At 43.7% G+C, this 18,803-nt stretch overlaps 1 protein-coding gene across 5 annotated transcripts in view; it reads right to left on the reverse strand.

Annotated features, from left to right (window-relative positions):
• The window catches only part of PXDNL (peroxidasin like), a 424,019-nt gene that overhangs the window by 129,664 nt on the left and 275,552 nt on the right, over positions 1-18,803 (reverse strand). For all 5 annotated transcript variants that reach the window (XM_058699364.1, XM_058699365.1, XM_058699366.1 and 2 more), the window contains exons 5-6: positions 6,285-6,356; positions 1,020-1,091 (exon numbers count right to left, since the gene is read on the reverse strand). In XM_058699364.1, coding sequence (XP_058555347.1) covers positions 1,020-1,091; positions 6,285-6,356 — 144 coding nt within the window. The remainder of the gene's footprint in view (positions 1-1,019; positions 1,092-6,284; positions 6,357-18,803) is intronic.

The raw sequence follows: 18,803 nt of genomic DNA on the forward strand, positions 1-18,803 counted from the left end.
CCAAGCAAGGCTTTGGTGGGTTTGAGCACAAAGGGCACAGCCCGAGGAGAAAAGACGGGGGAGGCAGCATCTGCGCTGAGAACGGCCATGACAGAAAACAGAGCACGAACGCCCGAAACAATGGACTGGGGCTGGATGAACGTTCCTCCTGATGATTCGTAATCCTTGAAACACAGCGATTCCAAGTGTGATTTCCAGGCACCAAGTACAACACACATTTCTCTCCCTCGGTGTTCCGATACCTACTTAAATCTTCACCTTCCCTTGCCTGTCAACCTGGACCTGGGCACATCACACCAGAAAGACAACAGCAACAACGTGGCCCCCAAGACGGCTGAGAGAGAAACCTCTGTGAGTCTGCCCCCGTGTCCCCTCCAACTGGCACCGGGAAGCGGGACATTTGATCTTTATCTGATAACTGGAACTCACCCAGGGGAAAAATAACAACCAGAAATCCATCAACGATGCAGAAGTATACCCAGAGAGCGGGGTGCAGAGACAGATCAGGGTAAAGGCAAGTGAGTCACAGAGGCAGACGGAAAAGCGAGGCAGCTGGAGACTAAAACAGGATTGGGGTGTTCGCTCTGAATTGTTTAGTGTCGGAAGAAATGAAGTGTACCTGTAACCATCGGTGCAACGAGGCCCAGCTTGTGAAGTCTGGCCAGAGGAGTCAGACTTTCTTTGGAACTTCTCACATCTCTTTTTTAAATAAAAGCGAAAGGAAAAGGAAGTCTTGGGAGCCTTTAGATTTGACCAGCAAGGAAATTACTGAGAACCGAGGAAAGTTCTGTCTTCAGTATTCCTTTTGAATGTCACTTCTAAGGGAATACATGAAAAGCTCAGTAGACTATCTGTGTCCTCTATCGCTGTGCAGTTAACAAAACCGTTTTCTCTCGACCACGCTAGAATTGCAATGATCTTTCACAGCAGAAGGAGACAAAGGCAAATCATCGCTTGGGGTTTATTTATTTGGGGGGAAATCATATGGTTTCTGTGTTTGCATGCTTCCTTTCACTTACAGTCTCTTTAATGAATCCAGATGAGAAAAGCTCCCGGCCGGAATTTTCGATAATTTGTTATTATGCAAAAACCTGAAAAACAAAGGGTAACTTTTAATCGCAGCACAGTAAGGACGATTTAGGAGACTTTTTCAAAAAGTCTAACTGACTCCATAGTACATTTTCAAAAATATCTCAGTGAGGAAAGGCAAATAGGCAAGCATCGTTTTAAAGACTTACATGCACGTTTCTACCACTATACTGGTATTTTCTCATCCGTGTTCTTTTTTTGTCTTTTAATTTTTTGTTTTAGTTAGAGATTACAAGTGCTAAAGAGAAAACCACAAAAGGAAGTCTTTAAACACACAGGAAATCAACATAGAGAATGTTTTCATCAAAACAAATGGCACAGTAGTGTATGTATGACTGCAGGGGGCCGCAAGCAAACCATGATTGACCGGATCCTGCGGTTTAGCTAAACTCCAGTTCCATTGTGTGCCGCTTGGTCCGTGGCTCAGCCAACCATTTGCCTGTTCCCTTTCAAATCCATGGCCACAGCCCGTGAAGATCACAGAAGAAGCTCGTCCCCAGGCTCTTTTGACCCTGGCTTCCTCTTCCCAGTTAGGTTCCATCACCAGAGGTAATGGATAGAGGCAATGGAGGAGGCCCATGCCACAGGATTTCTACCTCTCCTTTCACCTGGTCAGTCCAGCACTGGTCTGGGCTCCCTGAGAGCACGGCCCGGCCATACCACCTCCCTGCACTGTGACGAGAGAGATTAGGGCTAGCAGATGACAGCTGGGCTCCCATTCTCACTAGCACCACTGAAAACATATTCAACCAAGGGCATGTGTATGAAAAGAAGACAAAACAATAATCTGCAAAACAGAGGAAAGCTCCATGCCATTTCTTTCTTTTCTTTCTTTTAGAGAGAAAGAGAGAGTGACAGGTGGAGGGAGATGGAGAGAAAGAGAAACAGAGAGAGAGAGAGAGACAGAGAGGGAGAATCCCAAGCAGGGTCCATGCTCAGTGTGGAGTCCAATGCAAGACTTGATCCCACGACCCTGAGATCATGACCTGAGCTGAAATCAAGAGTCAGACACTCAACCGACTGAGCCACCCAGGCATCCCTTCATGCCATTTATTTCTGAAGACTGTAGGAAATGGGCACAAATAATTGAATAATATGTAGAAAGTGTTAACAATTGGCTACATCCAGCCTCTCTCTGAGTCCCACTTCATGACCAGTGCTCCTATCTCAAAATTTAATAGGGTCATCTGACCATGTTTTCCTAGCAATGTATGTTTTTAGCTTAATTTTAATTATCTATTAGGGATTAAGGTAACAGGGAGTCAGAAGGAGCACAATGTTTTTATGGTTTTGGAAATTTGAAGCACATCTGAATAGATAGAAATTTTTTCCTGATCCTTACTATTTTAGTTCCTTATACTCATCATCCTCTGCCCCACCCAATTCACCAAACTAAGAAGCAATGACTAGAGAAGAAATAGTAAACAGGTTAGGACGGGTGTACGGATGGAAGTCACAGAGTAATTCTAAATCCCCACAAGCCCTAATCCATTTTCATATCTCAGGGGATATTGGAATAGAATTTCATAATGGAGAAAAAGCTTGTAGTACATTTCAGTTGAACCTTGGGGAAAGCCAAATAATTTGGACAACTTATTCGTGTGTGTGTGTGTGTGTGTGTGTGTGTGCGCGTTTGCTGGACTACAAGCTTATTTGACTATTTATAACTAGCATAGTGCGTTGTGATAACAACAGTAAAAAGGCTGCTGATTATTCTCTTAACGTATTTAAAAGGCTGCAAATTGCATCAATAATCAGAGATCGAAAGATGTTATCTATTTTCCAAGCCAAGAAGACCAGAATTAATTGTGGAACAGGCAAATCAAATCAAGAAAAAAGAATAACATCTCCACCACCACAGATTTGGAAGCAAGGTATGTAAATATTGAAAAATCATTGTCAACAATTTTCCTTAATTTTGTACAGTGATGAAAATGTCCAAATTGCTGTCATTTCAACATTAGTTGATGTCTTACATATTACTGGGCTTCCCGAATCAGGTGTTATCACCACTTGTTATTTCTGTAACTATTTGTTCCTTTGTCTATAAAATGGGGCTACTATTATTATAATTACTGTTATTAGATAATTCCTAGACTACTATGTCAGTGACGGTACTAAAACAGAAGCACTATTTCAGCAGTCCTGTTTAGCAGGGGTGCGACAATGCATGCCTGTGCCGCCTTCTCTTTCTTCTTTCCAACTTCCCTGAAGTCAATCTTCAAAATGCCTTTGCAGATGATGTGTTGAGTTCTGCTTGTGGAAATATCACTTTGACTGCTTTAGTCCCAACAAGTCCTAAAAAGCACCTCTTCCTGTATTGGAAAGTTTGTCTAATTATTTGCCGCTGATGTTTTCTGTTAAAGACACTTGATTAAAAACATTAGCAGTATCCATTGGACTGGAATTGGTACAAAGACTGATCTCTTTGCTGTGACAGAAATATACATGCTATCAAACAAGCCAAGCCATGAACGAGGGTTTTTTTCAACATTAATGTTCTGAGGAGAGAAAAGTGTATCTTCTGCCTGAAATTTATGTTAGCGTTTAAAGATATATCCACTGGAAATCCAAGAGCCTTCTAAGAAGTAGAGAAAACCTCCTGTTCAGCTCCTAACACCTTGAGAAAGCTTCTTGAGAAAGCCTTGGCTTTAGTGAGCTGCATGCCTGAGAAAGAAGACATTTTTCCAGGCCGGTTGACTCCGTAAAGCATCTAGTGTGATGTTGTTTCAAACTGGTATTCTCCCCAAACCAATAAAACCAAATGTATGCTCAGTCACCGTGAATGATCTTTATGGATACAGAATATCAAGGTTTTCTTCCTCTTGATCTCTTTTCCCCATTTTTTAAAGACAGATTCACTGAAGATTCCAAACAAAAAGCAGGCGAAATACAAACTATGGCTTGCTGAGGTCAGTATGAACATAAAAAATAAATACAAGGAGCCAGCTTTATGAAGAACGTCCGAGATCTCACCACTGTGCAATTGGCAAGTGGCACTGGGGAGAAACGGTATCATTCTTCCATAGCAACCGTGAATTATTAGACAAAAAGTCGGAATTCTGTACACTTCACCAGAGGCATGACTGCAATCTTCTGCCTGTGCATCAAGCTCTCAATTACCGGTTTAAATCCATGTGGCTTCACCAAATGCATATGGAGTCTTTTGCTTGGTGATGTCATAATACATAGTTTATGGCTGTTTAAAGAGAAGTTGTATCAACTGGAGAAAAATCTAACTTTGGTAAAGGGCCAGGATTTTCAAAGTAATTCTCCTCTTCATAGAAAAGACGAAGACACAGGTCTTCACTGGTCTGCGTTGGCATCATGCCTCCACTGAAAAGAACGTTCCACACAAGTGGTAGGGGTTGCTATTTATGAATGCAACACATGGGGGCTTTTATCAAAGCCTATAAATAAAGAACTATTCTAGATTTCCTCTTGCTGCCGCTGCTGCTGAACGCACATTACTTGCGGACGTGTGGTTACAGGCAAAGTCAGGCTGAATTTGTTTAGAGTGAGAAATACCTTAATACGATCATTTAATTTTGACATTTAAAACATCATTTCAACAAATGCTTCAAAGTTATAGGCAGAAGAATGCCGACTCGAAATAGTGGGCTAGGCATACGAATTTGCCTCATTCTCTGTCACAACTCTACTGAAATAATAGCCCAGATGGCCAATACAATAAATAAATCCATACCAGTCAAGAGGACAGAATGTGAAAGGTCACCAACAGATAAGAGATTGTGGCAAAGAACGCTAAGGGGAAAAAATTACAGGACAGAAGAAAAGTAATGGATTTTGTGTGGAGGGGCGACTAGAGAGGGAAGCCTGTCCTCCCTCAGTCTAGCATTTGAGAAGCGGAAATCTGCCGAGGCGGAACTCACTGCTCCCAGCTGGTAGAACAAGAAAGGGGTACAGAATGCTTTCCTACCCAGTTCCCTCTAGTCCGTTTCATTCCTTCAGCAAAACAAACACACAAATCCAAACAAGGCAATTTTATGCATTACAATTTCCGTGCTTCCGTATGCAGATAAGGTCAGAGTAATGGCATGGGAAAAGCAGTTGATTCGCTCTCTTTATCTTTCCATTTTAAGGGTCTATTTCCTGTATCCCTATGAAAGGGAATCCTTTTCAGAACCTACAAACTCCTAATTTCCAATTTTTTTCTCAATATATTTAACTCAAACAGATTCCTGATTCAGTGTAGCTCTGTCATCCTGCATTTTTTTATTCTTTAAAAAAATACCATATCTTCTACTAAAATCACAATCAGTTTGGTACTATGAGGGACAGAAGAGATTAAGGGTTAGAGCATCTTCATCCGGTAAAAGACAACACAAGAGAAGGCTGTCCAAGTGTCCTCTGGGTTTGTTACTGGTATCGCATAAAGCTGTATTAAATACAACATTCATCTGGAAGCGTGTGCCCACCATGCTGCAAGCACGATGACTTCCCCAAAAGTGAATGCAGCTGTGTAGTTACCATCCAGGGAAAACAGAAAAACACAGAACTGTCAGGACTGAAGAAGCCCCCTCCTGCTGTCCCCCATCGCTTCCTTCTCTCCAAAGATAACCACTGTCTAACTTCTAGCTACCATGCATGTTTCTGCTGTTTTTGAATTTCTTCTAAAAACAAAATCAGACTATGCGATTTTCGATGTTTGATTTTTTTTTTTGTTTGTTTCAGAACGCTTCTGAGACTCGTATGTGCTGTAGAGTCTCCTGGGTTACGAATACGCGACAATCTATTTCTCTTCTTTTGTTGTCGGGTGCTTGCGTCAGTTCTAGGGTGGAGGGGTTAGAAGCGATGCTGCCGTAAACATTCCAGAATGTGCCTCCTGGTGCACATCTGTTGTGTCTAGAAGCAGAAGTGGGACTGATCGATAGGTCACAGGGCCTGTGTATGGTTAACTGTGGTCAATTCTGCCTCAAGTTTTCAAAGTGGTTTTACCTCCTTCGCACAATGTTGCTCATCGCTCTTGCCCTATTTTTAATTGGGTGATTCATCTTTTCTCCATGGATTTCAAACTATAGAATGTCTCACAGTGACTGTATCTTAGAGCACAAAGGCGCAGGCCCTGCTTCTTAGGCTTACAACAAAATGTCCTGATCTCCCCGGCAGTCAACACGTTGTATAAAAAAAGAAGTAAAGCAGAAGCAAAGGACGTGGAAACAGTCAACACTTACAGTCTTTCTAAATTCACAAGGTCTCCAAAGGTCTCCGGCTGTAGCGTTTCTATTTGGTTGAAATGAATATAGCTGCAAGGCACAAAACAAGTTGGTTATTTCGCGTGCTGGTAAGTAAAATAAAATGAGAAATTAACAATAGCCTCGGCTGAAATTCAGCTCTGAAGCATTTCAAGTCCCCTCTGCTCTACAGTTTGGGTCCTAAAAACCGGACATTCCAACCGGGAACCAATAGGAAGCACATCCGGAAACAGTATGTTACCCCTTTTCTTGGGTAGCGGTCTTGAATAGAAAGATGCTACGTGTTGGTGAAGTTCCTCCTCTACTCCTTAAAATTTTTAAAGTGAAGCTAGAATAATAATTAAGATTGGAATCATAAGAAGACACGTGACAAGTGACCACATGCTTATTACATTTCAGGATAGAGGGAATGTTCCAGTCTAGAGAGAACAAGGAACGAACGACACACTGTATTAACATGAATATTTGAAATGAATTAATTATGCCAGAGGATATACAAAAAGTAATGTGTCTTTTTTAATCCCTTTAGAACTAGACCTTCTCCGTCCTTGGTACCCCTCTATGCAATCAACCCAGTGGATGTTTCCAAAGCGGCCATTTCAGAAAGGCGTCTCTCAGGGTGACAAAGCAGCGCAGCTGACGACAGAAAGGTTTCCCTTTCTCTCAGAAATTCTGTGAGGAAATGGAGAAACGAGCCTTCAAAGCAGAGGACTCCGCGAAGCAAGTCTTAGATCCACTGCTAAGGCCGCATACTTCATTACTCACCCTGCACCCGACTCCTAACTGAAATATTCACCTTGCACTTGACTTCTAATTTAAATAGTCACCTTGCACCTGACTTCTAAACATGGCCTTTTCAAGTCGTCAAAACGAAACCAACAGCCGCGTACAGCAGTCTACAGTGAACTTCCTCCAGGAAAGCACCGCAAACACAAAAGTCACCACGAGAAAGGACACACCGAGTCTCACACTGAATTATGTCCTGACGGAAGAACACAATAAATTGCGCTTGACTTAGTCAACAGAAAGTGATGTGACTTGAAGGGAGGACACAGGAAGAGAAGCTTTGCGTTTTGCATGTTTACACTTAAATAGATTTATTTAATCACAGTTGGAACTACTTTTGAACGAAGAAAAAAAGATTTTTAAGGAAAAGAGACGCCACTACTCCATTCCCAGGCTTCTTTCTTATAAAATCATTCTCATAGGATGAGCACTTCAGACAGCAGCGTAAAAGCATAATAATTACAACAGAATGAAAGGTTGCAGTTGGAAAGGAATAGTCCCTGCAGACTGTGCTGGTTTGGATCCGGGAGCCAACTCCGCACCCCGTGAAATTTGGCCTCTTGGCTGGTGGTCGCCATATTCCTTCCGAGGGTTCCACTAATTATAAAAGCTACAACAGTGACACCGTGTGACATAATTGCTTTAATGTTTGCATAAAACAGCCTTGTCTTTGTTCCTTTATGTGACACATACACACTCACACACCCACCACACGCTGCCCTCCCGAAAATCATGACTTCTGTAATTGGTCTAGCCCCCAGTGCCAGAGGTAGAGCCTAGGAGACTTCGAGAAGGAAGAGACGGCATCGGGTGTTGGGGGGTAAGACCAGGTGTGGGAGGAAGGAGCGGGAGAGGAAGGAGCCTCGGGGACTGCAGTGAAGAATGATTTGGAAAGAGGTCTGTCACAGGACTTTTCTTTCAAGTAACGTGTATCGCATGGTTGGGATTCCTGCTCACTAACAGAGTGCAAATGGACGCTTCATAATGAATATGAATCAATGCTGATTAGGGCTTCCGATTTAGCATGAACTAAATAATAGTAATAGTAACAACACTAAACACTTACTGTTCTACGTACTTTACGTGCATCTGGTCATTTTAAATCCTCACAGCTACACCGAGATGAGTTCTATGAATACCCCCATTATTTAAATGGGAAAAATGAGGTACAGAGACGTTAAGGTACTTACTCAATTTCACACAGCTTGGAATTGCTGGGACCGCGGTTCGGTTTAGGCACAGGTTTCTCTTCTCACACGGGCCCGACAGCCTGTCTGGTCGCCAAGGGAACAGCTGCACCCAGATCAGCAGACAGGCAGAGCACATACAGATGGCCTAGTGAGACCTGATTCACCCGGGTCAGGAGCAAAGCCTTTCGCAAGGAGGGAAATGTCTTCTCCACACGGAGAAGTCCCGAGCTCATCAGTAATAAATCCAAGCCACACGTGGAGCGAAATCGTGCTCGCAAACACCCCCGGGGGCTACTCCTCAGCGTGCCTGGCTGCTGTTCCCACTACATGAGTGCCTTCCTCTCCTGGAAGGTGTCGAGATCTTAACTGAGGGAAAGTATCTCATTCCAGGTCCTGGACCACCCTAACAAGTCACAGGGAAGGGGGCCCCAAGCCCAGGTCTGTCCTTTGGCCACCTGAATGCCAACTTGACGATTCTGAAAGTGAGTACTCCAGTTCATGAGTGAGCTAGGCCCTCATTTTTCTTCCTTCCTACTTTTTAAACTTCTCGTGAACAATTTCCTTACTAGAATTTTCACCACATAAAAACTGGAGTTTAGCACAAACACTCTCCCTCGGCATCGTGGGTCAAACACGCGTCCCAGAGCTCGCACAGGAACGCGGGTAACTACAAAGAAGGGAACAAGAATGAGCGAGGATGAGCAGCCCTTTCTGTAGGGAGCCCTGAGCCAATTAAAATCAGGGCCAGGAGGGGCGCCTGGGTGGCGCAGTCGGTTAAGCGTCCGACTTCAGCCAGGTCACGATCTCGCAGTCCGTGAGTTCGAGCCCCGCGTCAGGCTCTGGGCTGATGGCTCGGAGCCTGGAGCCTGTTTCCGATTCTGTGTCTCCCTCTCTCTCTGCCCCTCCCCCGTTCATGCTCTGTCTCTCTCTGTCCCAAAAATAAATTTAAAAAAACGTTGAAAAAAAAAAATTTAACAAAAAAAATAAAATCAGGGCCAGGAGACAATCTAAAAGTGAAAATAACGTACAACATTCTGTTCAGTGCTGTAGCTACTGTGATGTGAAGGACTAATCTAGAATTACATTTTTTGTCAATAGATTTTGTGATTTGTATGCTGCAGTAGAGTAATTGAAAAATACTGATTTTAACATTTAACTATTCTCTATTTTGCAACGTGTACTTAGTGATTCATAAGAAATGCATAATCTTTTCCAACATGCAAATACTGAGAACCTTCTAACCACAGCCCTGTTTATTCCCCATTCAAGGAACACTTCCCCAAAATAAATCTCCCCAATTCTAGATTCATCCCGGGTCTCTTACAGGTCACATACTTTCTACTGAACTTCAATTTAATACACTATATAGTAGGATAAGCAACTAGTATTTGAATTCACTACTAATGAATGTGAAAACATGCACAAAAGTAGATTTTATTCCTAGCAGGGAAGTAAGACAGCCAAGAGAATTCTGTCTGATTGTGGCACAGATGTCTAAGGTTTTTGTCCATGTGATTCAACAAATTTCCTAACATAATTTTTTTTCAAAAAACAATTTTTTTTTACTTTAACCCAATTCAAAGCAGTACAATGTTTTGTTAGGCTTAGTTGATTTATGCCATGGCTTTATCGCAGTCAGAGAAGTATTTAGGCTTGATTTTTACTCTTTACTCAACGTGATAACATAGCAAGTCTATCCTCCTTACAACCTCACTTTTCCTCGGCTGTTGAAAATTCTGACATTTTCAAGCACTTCTTGCAGGTAGATAAATGTGAATGATCACTTGAAGGGATCAGAATGTTGTTTTGAATCCTTCCAAGGAATTTAGACGCAGCGCGCACCTGGGCGGCTCAGTCAGTTGAGTGACCCGCTTCAGCTCAGGTCATGATCTCACAGTTTGTGGGTTTGAGCCCCGCATCGGGCTCTCCTCTGTCTGCACAGAGCCTGCTTTGGATCCTCTGTCCCCCTCTCTCTCTGCCCCTTCCCCACTTGTGTGCGCTTGTTCTCTCTCTCTCTCTCTCTCTCTTTCAAAAATAAACATTAAAGGAAGGTTTTAAAAAGAAAAGAAATTTAGACACAAATAAGACACAAATTTAGACACAGAAAATTACCACCATTGTCATTTCATGTTTATTCAAACACAGCCTCCCTACATAATTTCATCCACATGCATGGCTCCAATTATCTCTATGGAAAAGGCTTCCAGATTATACCTCCAGCTGTACCTCTGAGATTTGGATTCAGACACCTAGTTTCTTATCTATCCTATGGGTGTCACAAACCCAGTACGTCTGCGGCCAAGGTTATAGTCGTCCTCCAACCCACCTGCTCTCCTGTGCGGTTGCCTGCACAGGAACCATCACACATCAGTGTGCGAAGTCAGAAAACTAGGATTGACCCTTCCTCCCTCATTCCCTATATCCTATACAAACTCCTCATTCTTTTGATTTTGCCTTCTAAGTATCTCTTGAATTTATCCCATCCCCTTTAACCACTACACTAGACCAGGGCATGACCTTAGGTGCTGCAACACAGAAAGTATTCAACTGGTCTACCTACATCTTTCTCCTCTCTTCCCTCTGGAAATACTTGTTAGAACTCTTAAATGTTTTCAATTTGTATGAGAATGAAGAGAAAGTTCTCTAACAGAGCCAAGTCCCTTCAGGATCTCACCTGAAAATTCTTTTCCATCTTTCCCTTTTACCCCGCTCTCCTTCACCACCTCAACCTTCTCCCGGGCTCTCGTATTGGCCACGCTCCTGCCCACAAAGGTCTTCATGCAGTCTTCCCCTTCCTTTCCCTTCTCATTTTGCTTGAATTCCTACTCCGTGTTTGGATCCCAACTGTGTTATTTCCTCCAGTAAGCCTTCTCCGGGCTCCGTGTCACATCCCCTCTTACAGGCTTTCATTGCCCTGCACGGTTGCAATTTTATACGAGTCTCAGTGAGTCTTTGATCATGTCTACCTTCCCTAACTGGACTCTAAGTTCCATGAAGACAGAGACCGTGCGGGGTTTAAGCTCATTTCCAACATTCCCAGTTTCCTAGCACAGGCTTAACAGATAGATAGATACTCACTATACAGTTGATCACTGAAAGAACAAATGACCAGCCAGTGGTTTCACACAGCATTGACTTTGCAAAGGAGAGGCTAAGACCTTGAACATTTAGTACATTCTAGGGTGTGTAAAACAAAAGATGGACTGGCTTAGGAACCGTAATGAAAACTTTCTGAGTTAATATTGGCTCAACATCCTGTAAGGGCACTGCATTTTCTCGAGGAAGAACCATGACAAATTTTGACAGAGGCCTGACTTTTGTGAGATCTGCAATCATGTATGTTTAATCGCATTTCCTAAAACCTTAAAGAATCATTAGGCACTAACAAACCTGGAGGACATCTAGCAGATTCCTGGGGCTTTCTGAATTCATCTCATTCCAAAGAGGTGTTTTAGAATCACAATTTTCTGTGGGCAAGGACACCATACTTGACCGCTCTGAGTAAATATTTACTTACACAGCCAGCCCCAGGTATTAGCCCGCCCAAATGAGAACAAAAATCTTCCCAAGTTTTACGAAACATGCAGAGCAGAGCAGGAACATGTGGCCAGAGAATGACAACAAAAATAACAGAAATAATAGAGAAAGAGCGGTTCTCGGGGAGCGAAGTTGCTAGTTTTGATTTAGCTTTTAGTGTGAACTCACTGGGCCACATAAAAACAAATCCACTGTGCCATACCATCACCTTGGCAACCCCACTCTAACGTGAGAGCAGAGATGGAGAGGAGAACACTGTATTTATCTGTTTCTAACTGCACAGTCAAAAAGAATGGAAGTTCAGTGTTCCCAACCCTTTTGGAAAAAGTAGCTACCTCTTATTTCCTCAAAAGCCTTGAGTTCAGGAAGGGAAAAGGAGTGCTGCTGGGAGACAGAAGTTGCACATACGTGTGTGTGAGTCTGGGTGTGTCTGTGTATATAATTTTGCACACGTCCACCTAAAACATAAGCTAAGGAGATAGGAGCGGGGAGCATAGGGCAAAGGAGATGTTTCAAATAAAGCCCTCAACAATCCTGCACCTAAGACAGACCTCAGAGAAGGCACACAGAGGTGAGGGCTGACTTGGAGATCTTCTGTGCCCTGCCTCCAGATGCACCAGAGAATTTTTGCCTGCTGGATGCACCACTGTGACTCCCAACTTTCCATGCGAATCAGATGAGACTGAAATATGCATTTTCTAGCTTCATTGCACAATAGCAAGTCAGAACGATCTGTTAGAACAATAAATTATTCATACAGTTTAGCAGTTAATTAAGCATTTGAACGGAGATCTTTATTTCAGAGCACAGTAAATTATTTTAACTGGTTTTAAAGACAAAAATTGACTGAATTACCATAATCCATTAGGTTCAAGAGAAAAGCTTTCTAGTATCTTATTTGCATGCTGTGCTGAAGTCAATAATAGTCTATTTTACCAAAATCTATTATACAAGGGTTATATTTATTCTTAAACAGTTAAAACCAGTTGAAAATTTTACTGTACAAGCTAGATTCCTCAAAATGTTATTCCAATCCTAAATTAGAATACTTACGGAAAAAGTCTGTTTCGAAAACAGTTTAGGTATAGTCCAATTTCCAGTCTTTATTTCTTTTCTCCTGAACTAATAGCTCTACATGGCCCATCTAAACCAACCCTCTTCTTTCCAATCTACTATATTGGATTGTTTGATAGCTCTTACAGAAAAAAAAGCGCTAATTACAACGGCCTCTTATTAGGGTCCCTAATATCTCTCCACTTTCCTCTGCTGGAATTCAAAGTTTCCCAAGATCTCGTGCCAACTTGTGAGTCCCTTCCTCCCTCACATGAGTCCAATCATCCTTTAACCAAATTTCAATTTCCCTGTGTCTGGATCTCCTTTTATTTATTTGTTTGTTTATGTATTTTTATTTTATTTTATTTTATTTTATTTTATTTTATTTTATTTTATTTTGAGACGGAGAGACGGAGCATGCACGCAGAGGAAGGGAAAAAGGAGAAGGGAGAGAATCTCAAGGAGGTTCCACACTCAGCTCAGCACAGAGGCGGACGCGGGCTCAACCCCATGACCCTGGGATCAAGACCTGAACAGAAATCAAGAGTCAAAAGAGCAACTGACTGACCCACCCAAGCACCTCTTGAATCTCCCTTTTGTTAAACCAGTGTCTGTGTTTAAAATGTTTTCTCATCCATTTAGGTGCAATTCAAATGGTAATGTCTCCACGATGACCATAATGATTGCTCACGTCAGAAATAACTTTACTTCTCTGTGATCCTTTAGCATATTAAAGCATGACTAAGCTTTCTTGAGTTCCTTTGTAGTGTAAGACAATATCCTTGACCTTCTCAGAGATTCCAGTCTGGTTAGAGGTAAAAGATAAGAAATCGATGACCGTAGTTGAGTAGGATATGTATTATGATAATGAACACAAGGAATGCCATGGGCATAGGAAGAATCCAAATGAGATTTAAAGAGTTGCGCAGAGAACAGGATCCTTTAGCTAATTTTTACAGACAAGCTGTACTTACCTAGATGCAAAAGAAGAAAGGCAGTTTTAGGAAGCAAGAAGACAAGTATATGTGAAGCACAGAGGAGTGAAAGCACGAGGCTCTTCTCCAGAACAGAAGTAGTTGGACAGAGGCATAAGTGCCTGCAGAAGTCTAGAAACTCAGCAGGGATGTTTGAACTTTATCCTGAAAGTAATCAGGACACATTATAAGATTTAAAGAAATGGAAATCCTTAGTGAAATGTCTATTTTAGAAACATTCTTCTGGTAGCAATGTGAACAAAAGACTGGAAGTTAGCTGGAGAGAGAGAGAGAGAGGAACTACAGCAGAAGTTTCCAATTCAGGGGAATATCTGGCGATCGGTGAAGATACATTTGTTTGTCACAGCTGGGGGAGGTGCTCCTTCAGGCCTCCAATGGGAAGGGGCCAGGGATGTCACTCCAAGTCCTCAACACAGGACGGCCCCCACAGACATTACCTGGCCCTTCCTGTCAACATTGCCGAGGTTGCAAAACGCTGAGCTGGAGACTGGTTTGGTTTTTATATTATTTTTTTACAGTGTTATATTAGTTTCAGGTGCACAGTATAGTGATATAAACCTGGTGTTCTGTTGTTGTTGTTGTTTAGGCAGGCTTCATGCCCATCGGGTAAAGCCCAAAGTGGGGCTCGAACTCATGACCCTGAAATAGATAAAGAAATGAGCTGAGGTCAAGAGTCAGATGCTTAACCAACTGAGCCGCCCGGGTGCCCCAAGCCTGGTTTGCTTTTTAAGCAGGAACAGTGGTGGTGACTTTGGGTGCTGTATGGAGCAGACACTGAAGGACTGGAGAGGGGAAGAGACACTCCAGAGCCCGGGGAGAACAAAATGGTGGGAAGCAATTACAAGGGTGCCAGAGGAGAGGAGGAAAGAACTAAAAGAAGCAAGTTAAGGAAGACCCTGCAGAGGACGGAAGGGACTGGGTGGTACCAATGCACAATTGGAAGGCGTCACTTTAAACAGGAGCTGAGAGAGTGACCCAGTGAACCAGGCTGGCACCAATTCATGACAGGATCCTGGTAGCCAGGAAAGCAAGGGAGACGTCTCTGAAATTTTGCCCTCAATTTTCTCCTTAACGTAAAAGGCAAGATCAACTCTGAAATGTCACAGAAATATACGAAATAAAGACAGAGGGGCACATTTTGAGTTGTCACTACAGCAAGCAAGGTAAGTTCAGTACGGTTTTATCGTCACTGCTAGAGCTGGTGTTGAAATTTGATTTTTCAATGACATTTGAGCCCATTGGTAACTCCCTCCTCCTCAGTGTACTTTCCACACTGGTGCCTCTTCTGCCAGAAGGGTGGCTCTTTCTCGACCCCTTTGCTGTTTCCTTCTCTCTTACCCAGCCTCCTGTGCGGGAGGCACAGGGCTCAGTCCCCAGGCTTCCCACTTTGCATCCACACTCGGTGCCAGCCAGTCCTGTGGCTGTGAACATTTTCTGCAGAACAGTGACACCCCAGCCGCACGGGAGGTCCAGACCACTCTCTCCCACTCCTGCCTCCAAGTCTCATTTGGCTGTCCAGTAGAGTTCTGACACTTACGTGCAAGTCTGCAACCCTGATTATCCCTCCATAACACCCCCCCCCCCCAGGGCCTCCTCCTTCCCAGCTGATGGCACTTCCTTCTTGTTGCTTGAGCCAAAAAATCTTGACAGCATCCTTGCCTTCTTTCTTCCTCCGATATCCTACATCCAAGGGGTTACTTCCATAGACCCAGAATGCGCACCCATGTAAAACCTATACTGCTACAGAGGGCGGCAGGGGCACCACCCCCTCTGGCCTGGTTTATACCAAGGGCCTCGCGACTACTCCCCTGCCCACCCACACCCCACCCCCCACCCCCGGCCACAGTCTGTTGTTAACAGAGAGCTCAGAAGAAGGCAGGAAAAGGCAGAAGTCAGTCATCATTTTAAAACGTGTCGGACGAATCCCGCCACGTCTTTCTTCCAACCCCTTCAGGGTTCGTGCAGAACAAAAAGCAAATCGTTCACCATACAAAGCAAATCCGCTCCTGTGATCTGCCGCGTCCCATGCTGACGGAGCCTGTGTCTCTGCTCCAGCCACATCCCTCCCCAGTTGAAGTCTTGGCTCTCATGCACCTGCTGAGTGAGGCCCCCTCTGACCCTTCCTGATTCAGACTGCAGCCACATTCCCATGTCCCTGGCACTCCTAAGCACGCACCCTTTAAAATTGTTGCCATAGACTTACGTGATTCTATATGTTATTTATTATTGTGACTGCTTGTCTCTCCTGATAGGCTGTCTTCCCTGATAGATGTGTGCTTGTTTGAGTTACTAATCAAAAGGGTCAAGGGTAGGGAATTGATATCATCAGTGCTGTGATTTAGTGGCACGCTCTGGCCAAAGGCAATACAAGGGAACAGAATAAGAGGAAACCTGAGGCTCCCAGAGTGGTGTGGAAATGAAGAAATGAGCGTCCGGGACGAACTTGAGCAAGTGTAATGTGATGCAGGGAAAACCCGAGAGAAAACCCAACAGTCACCACAGGCCTTGCACGGGGACAGTGTGGTGCGATGAAAGACCGCAGGCTTTGGGCACAGGAGGCTGTAGTCACCTCCCTACGCGACCCCTTACTTTGTGACGTTGGGAAAATCACTAGCCTCCTTGTGACATGGAACAAATGACGCTTTGTTTCAAGGTGGCCGAGAACTGCAGTTCATATATAAAAATCACCTAGCATTTCCTGGAATGCGGCAGATATCCATGGCATTTGATTGGAATATAGGGCAAAGGAGGCAGAGAAAATCCATAAGGTTTAGAACTTTAGACAGGGGCTTGGCATAGGGACTTTTTGGCCAAGGCCTACCACCCGTACTCCCGTCCTTCATACAACAGACATGACCAAGAGCCGATTGAGAAGCAGTTATTTGTATGTATATGTATATGTATATGTACATGTATATATGTATACATGTACACATGTACATGTATATATATATATGTATATGTACAAATATGTATGTACTGTTATATGTAGTCAACATTCTGTGACTCCCAATGCAGAGTTCTTTTGAAAAACTAGAATGGACAACTTGGTTTAGTGCTGAGGCCAAAGCAGGGCCTCCAACTGCCTGCTTCCAAATCGAAATCATAGGGTCCTCCTTCTCAAGCTCATTTTCAGAGATATCCCTAGGACTGGAGACCACTCTCCAAGGCCACTTCACGACCGGGTTGCAGGCTAGCTGTAGAGAGAACAGAAAGAGCTGGGCTGGCCTGGCCATCACCACGGGTCATCACAGAGCAACTCTAAATTGCCAGCCCATGAAATTTGTTCTTCCTTTTTCTGTGGGGAGAGTGCAAGGGAAAGGAGAGGAACGCCCACAGTGGAGCAGGCAACACTCCCCTGTCAAGGATACAATACGCTTGAGAAGAAATGTTGGAGAAACACGAGAAGGGGAAAAAGTAAATGTCCCCTTCCCCAGCATACAGCATTTGTCATATTTCTTCCAAGCTCTGAACTCCAATGTCCCGTTACCTCACTAAGTTACTTGCTAAAATACTTACTTGAATTTAAACCCAAGGTAATAAGGACATGACCTCACATTTCCTTCATGCGCCATAATTTTATGGCATGGTCACAGTGGACAATATTCATCAGGTCAGATGGCTCCTTCTAAGATCATTTCCATAAAATCCCCTGAATGGGGTATTGCACACACTTCACACATCTACTAAAACTTTGAAAGCGGAAAAAGTATAGAGTATTTCAGATAAAAGCAGCATACTGGAGAAATTTCAGAGCTCATGCTGTGAAGAAAAGAAAGCAACAAAGTTAGAGGAAAGAAATAGGCTAAAGAGAAGTGCAAAGACTAAACCACCTGACTGTGAAGACAGAGGCAGAAATAAACTTGACAGAACATGTGCCATGGGACTTCTAAGGAAGACGGCATAGACAGGGGTCACTGGAAGGACCAAAACCACAAGGGAGGATATATTCCAGTACGTGCTTGTCCAGGCCGTTAAAGTGTAGATTTGTTTGTGAGAGTAGCATGTAAGAAGGAAGAGAGGTAGGACTAATTCTAAGGAGAAAAGGAACATCTTGGGAGGGTTTGTGCTTACACAACCTCACACATGACCCACCTTTCCCTCAGCCTCCAGAGTTTTCACACAAATGAAATCAATTTTCATGGAAGCATGAGGCATCTGGGACTTGTTCCAACATGGTGGACTGTAGCTAGCGGGGTGTTAAGGACCTGGATGCAAGAAGGAGATTAACAGGTGAGAGGTGAGGTAAAAGAGAGATTAATGCAGGCTAAAGCCCGACGTGGGATCCCAGCCAAGTGAGGCTGTGTGCCTCCAGACTGGTTCTTGGCTCTAAGGGTCAGATTAGTTGAAAAGACTCTGAAGATGGCAAGCACTGAGGAAGCGCAAGAGGCCAGCCAGTCTTTGATTTGCTAGAGCCTGGGCCATCTGCCTTCTTCCTGGGTAGAAATCGCCTCAGAAACTGAGCCGGGATGGGCAAAGAATCAGAAAAGTCCTTAGTTCTGTTTGGGAGAGAGAATTTCCTCTACTCTTCAACGTCCTTCTAACTGGTCCTTCTAAGAATCAAATTAGCATGAGACGGATTAACAGGAGACAATCAAATTTAATAGCACGTGTATGGGGAAGCCACACAGACACGGAAATTCCCAAGACAGACAACCCGATGCTTATAGGAGCTAGGGGGAGGGGAGGGGTCTGAGGATACCAAGGGGAGAAAGACCACCAGCCAGAAGGCAAAAGGAGGCGTTTGAAAAAACAAAGCGTGTCCTATTATATAGATAAGTTTCTTGGGTAAAGAGGAGTCTCTGTCAATAGTCCTCTTCCCGGTACAGGCAGGCAGTTGAGGGTGAGGTAAAGAGCTTCTGAATCCGCTGGGTTTGGAGTGCTTTTTAACTCAAAATAGTCTTCAGGCCAAAGTGGCCCATCTTAGGGCAGCCTGC

Source organism: Neofelis nebulosa, chromosome 14 (genome assembly GCF_028018385.1).
Source record: "Neofelis nebulosa isolate mNeoNeb1 chromosome 14, mNeoNeb1.pri, whole genome shotgun sequence".
In the NCBI taxonomy this organism is placed as follows: Eukaryota; Metazoa; Chordata; class Mammalia; order Carnivora; family Felidae; genus Neofelis; species Neofelis nebulosa.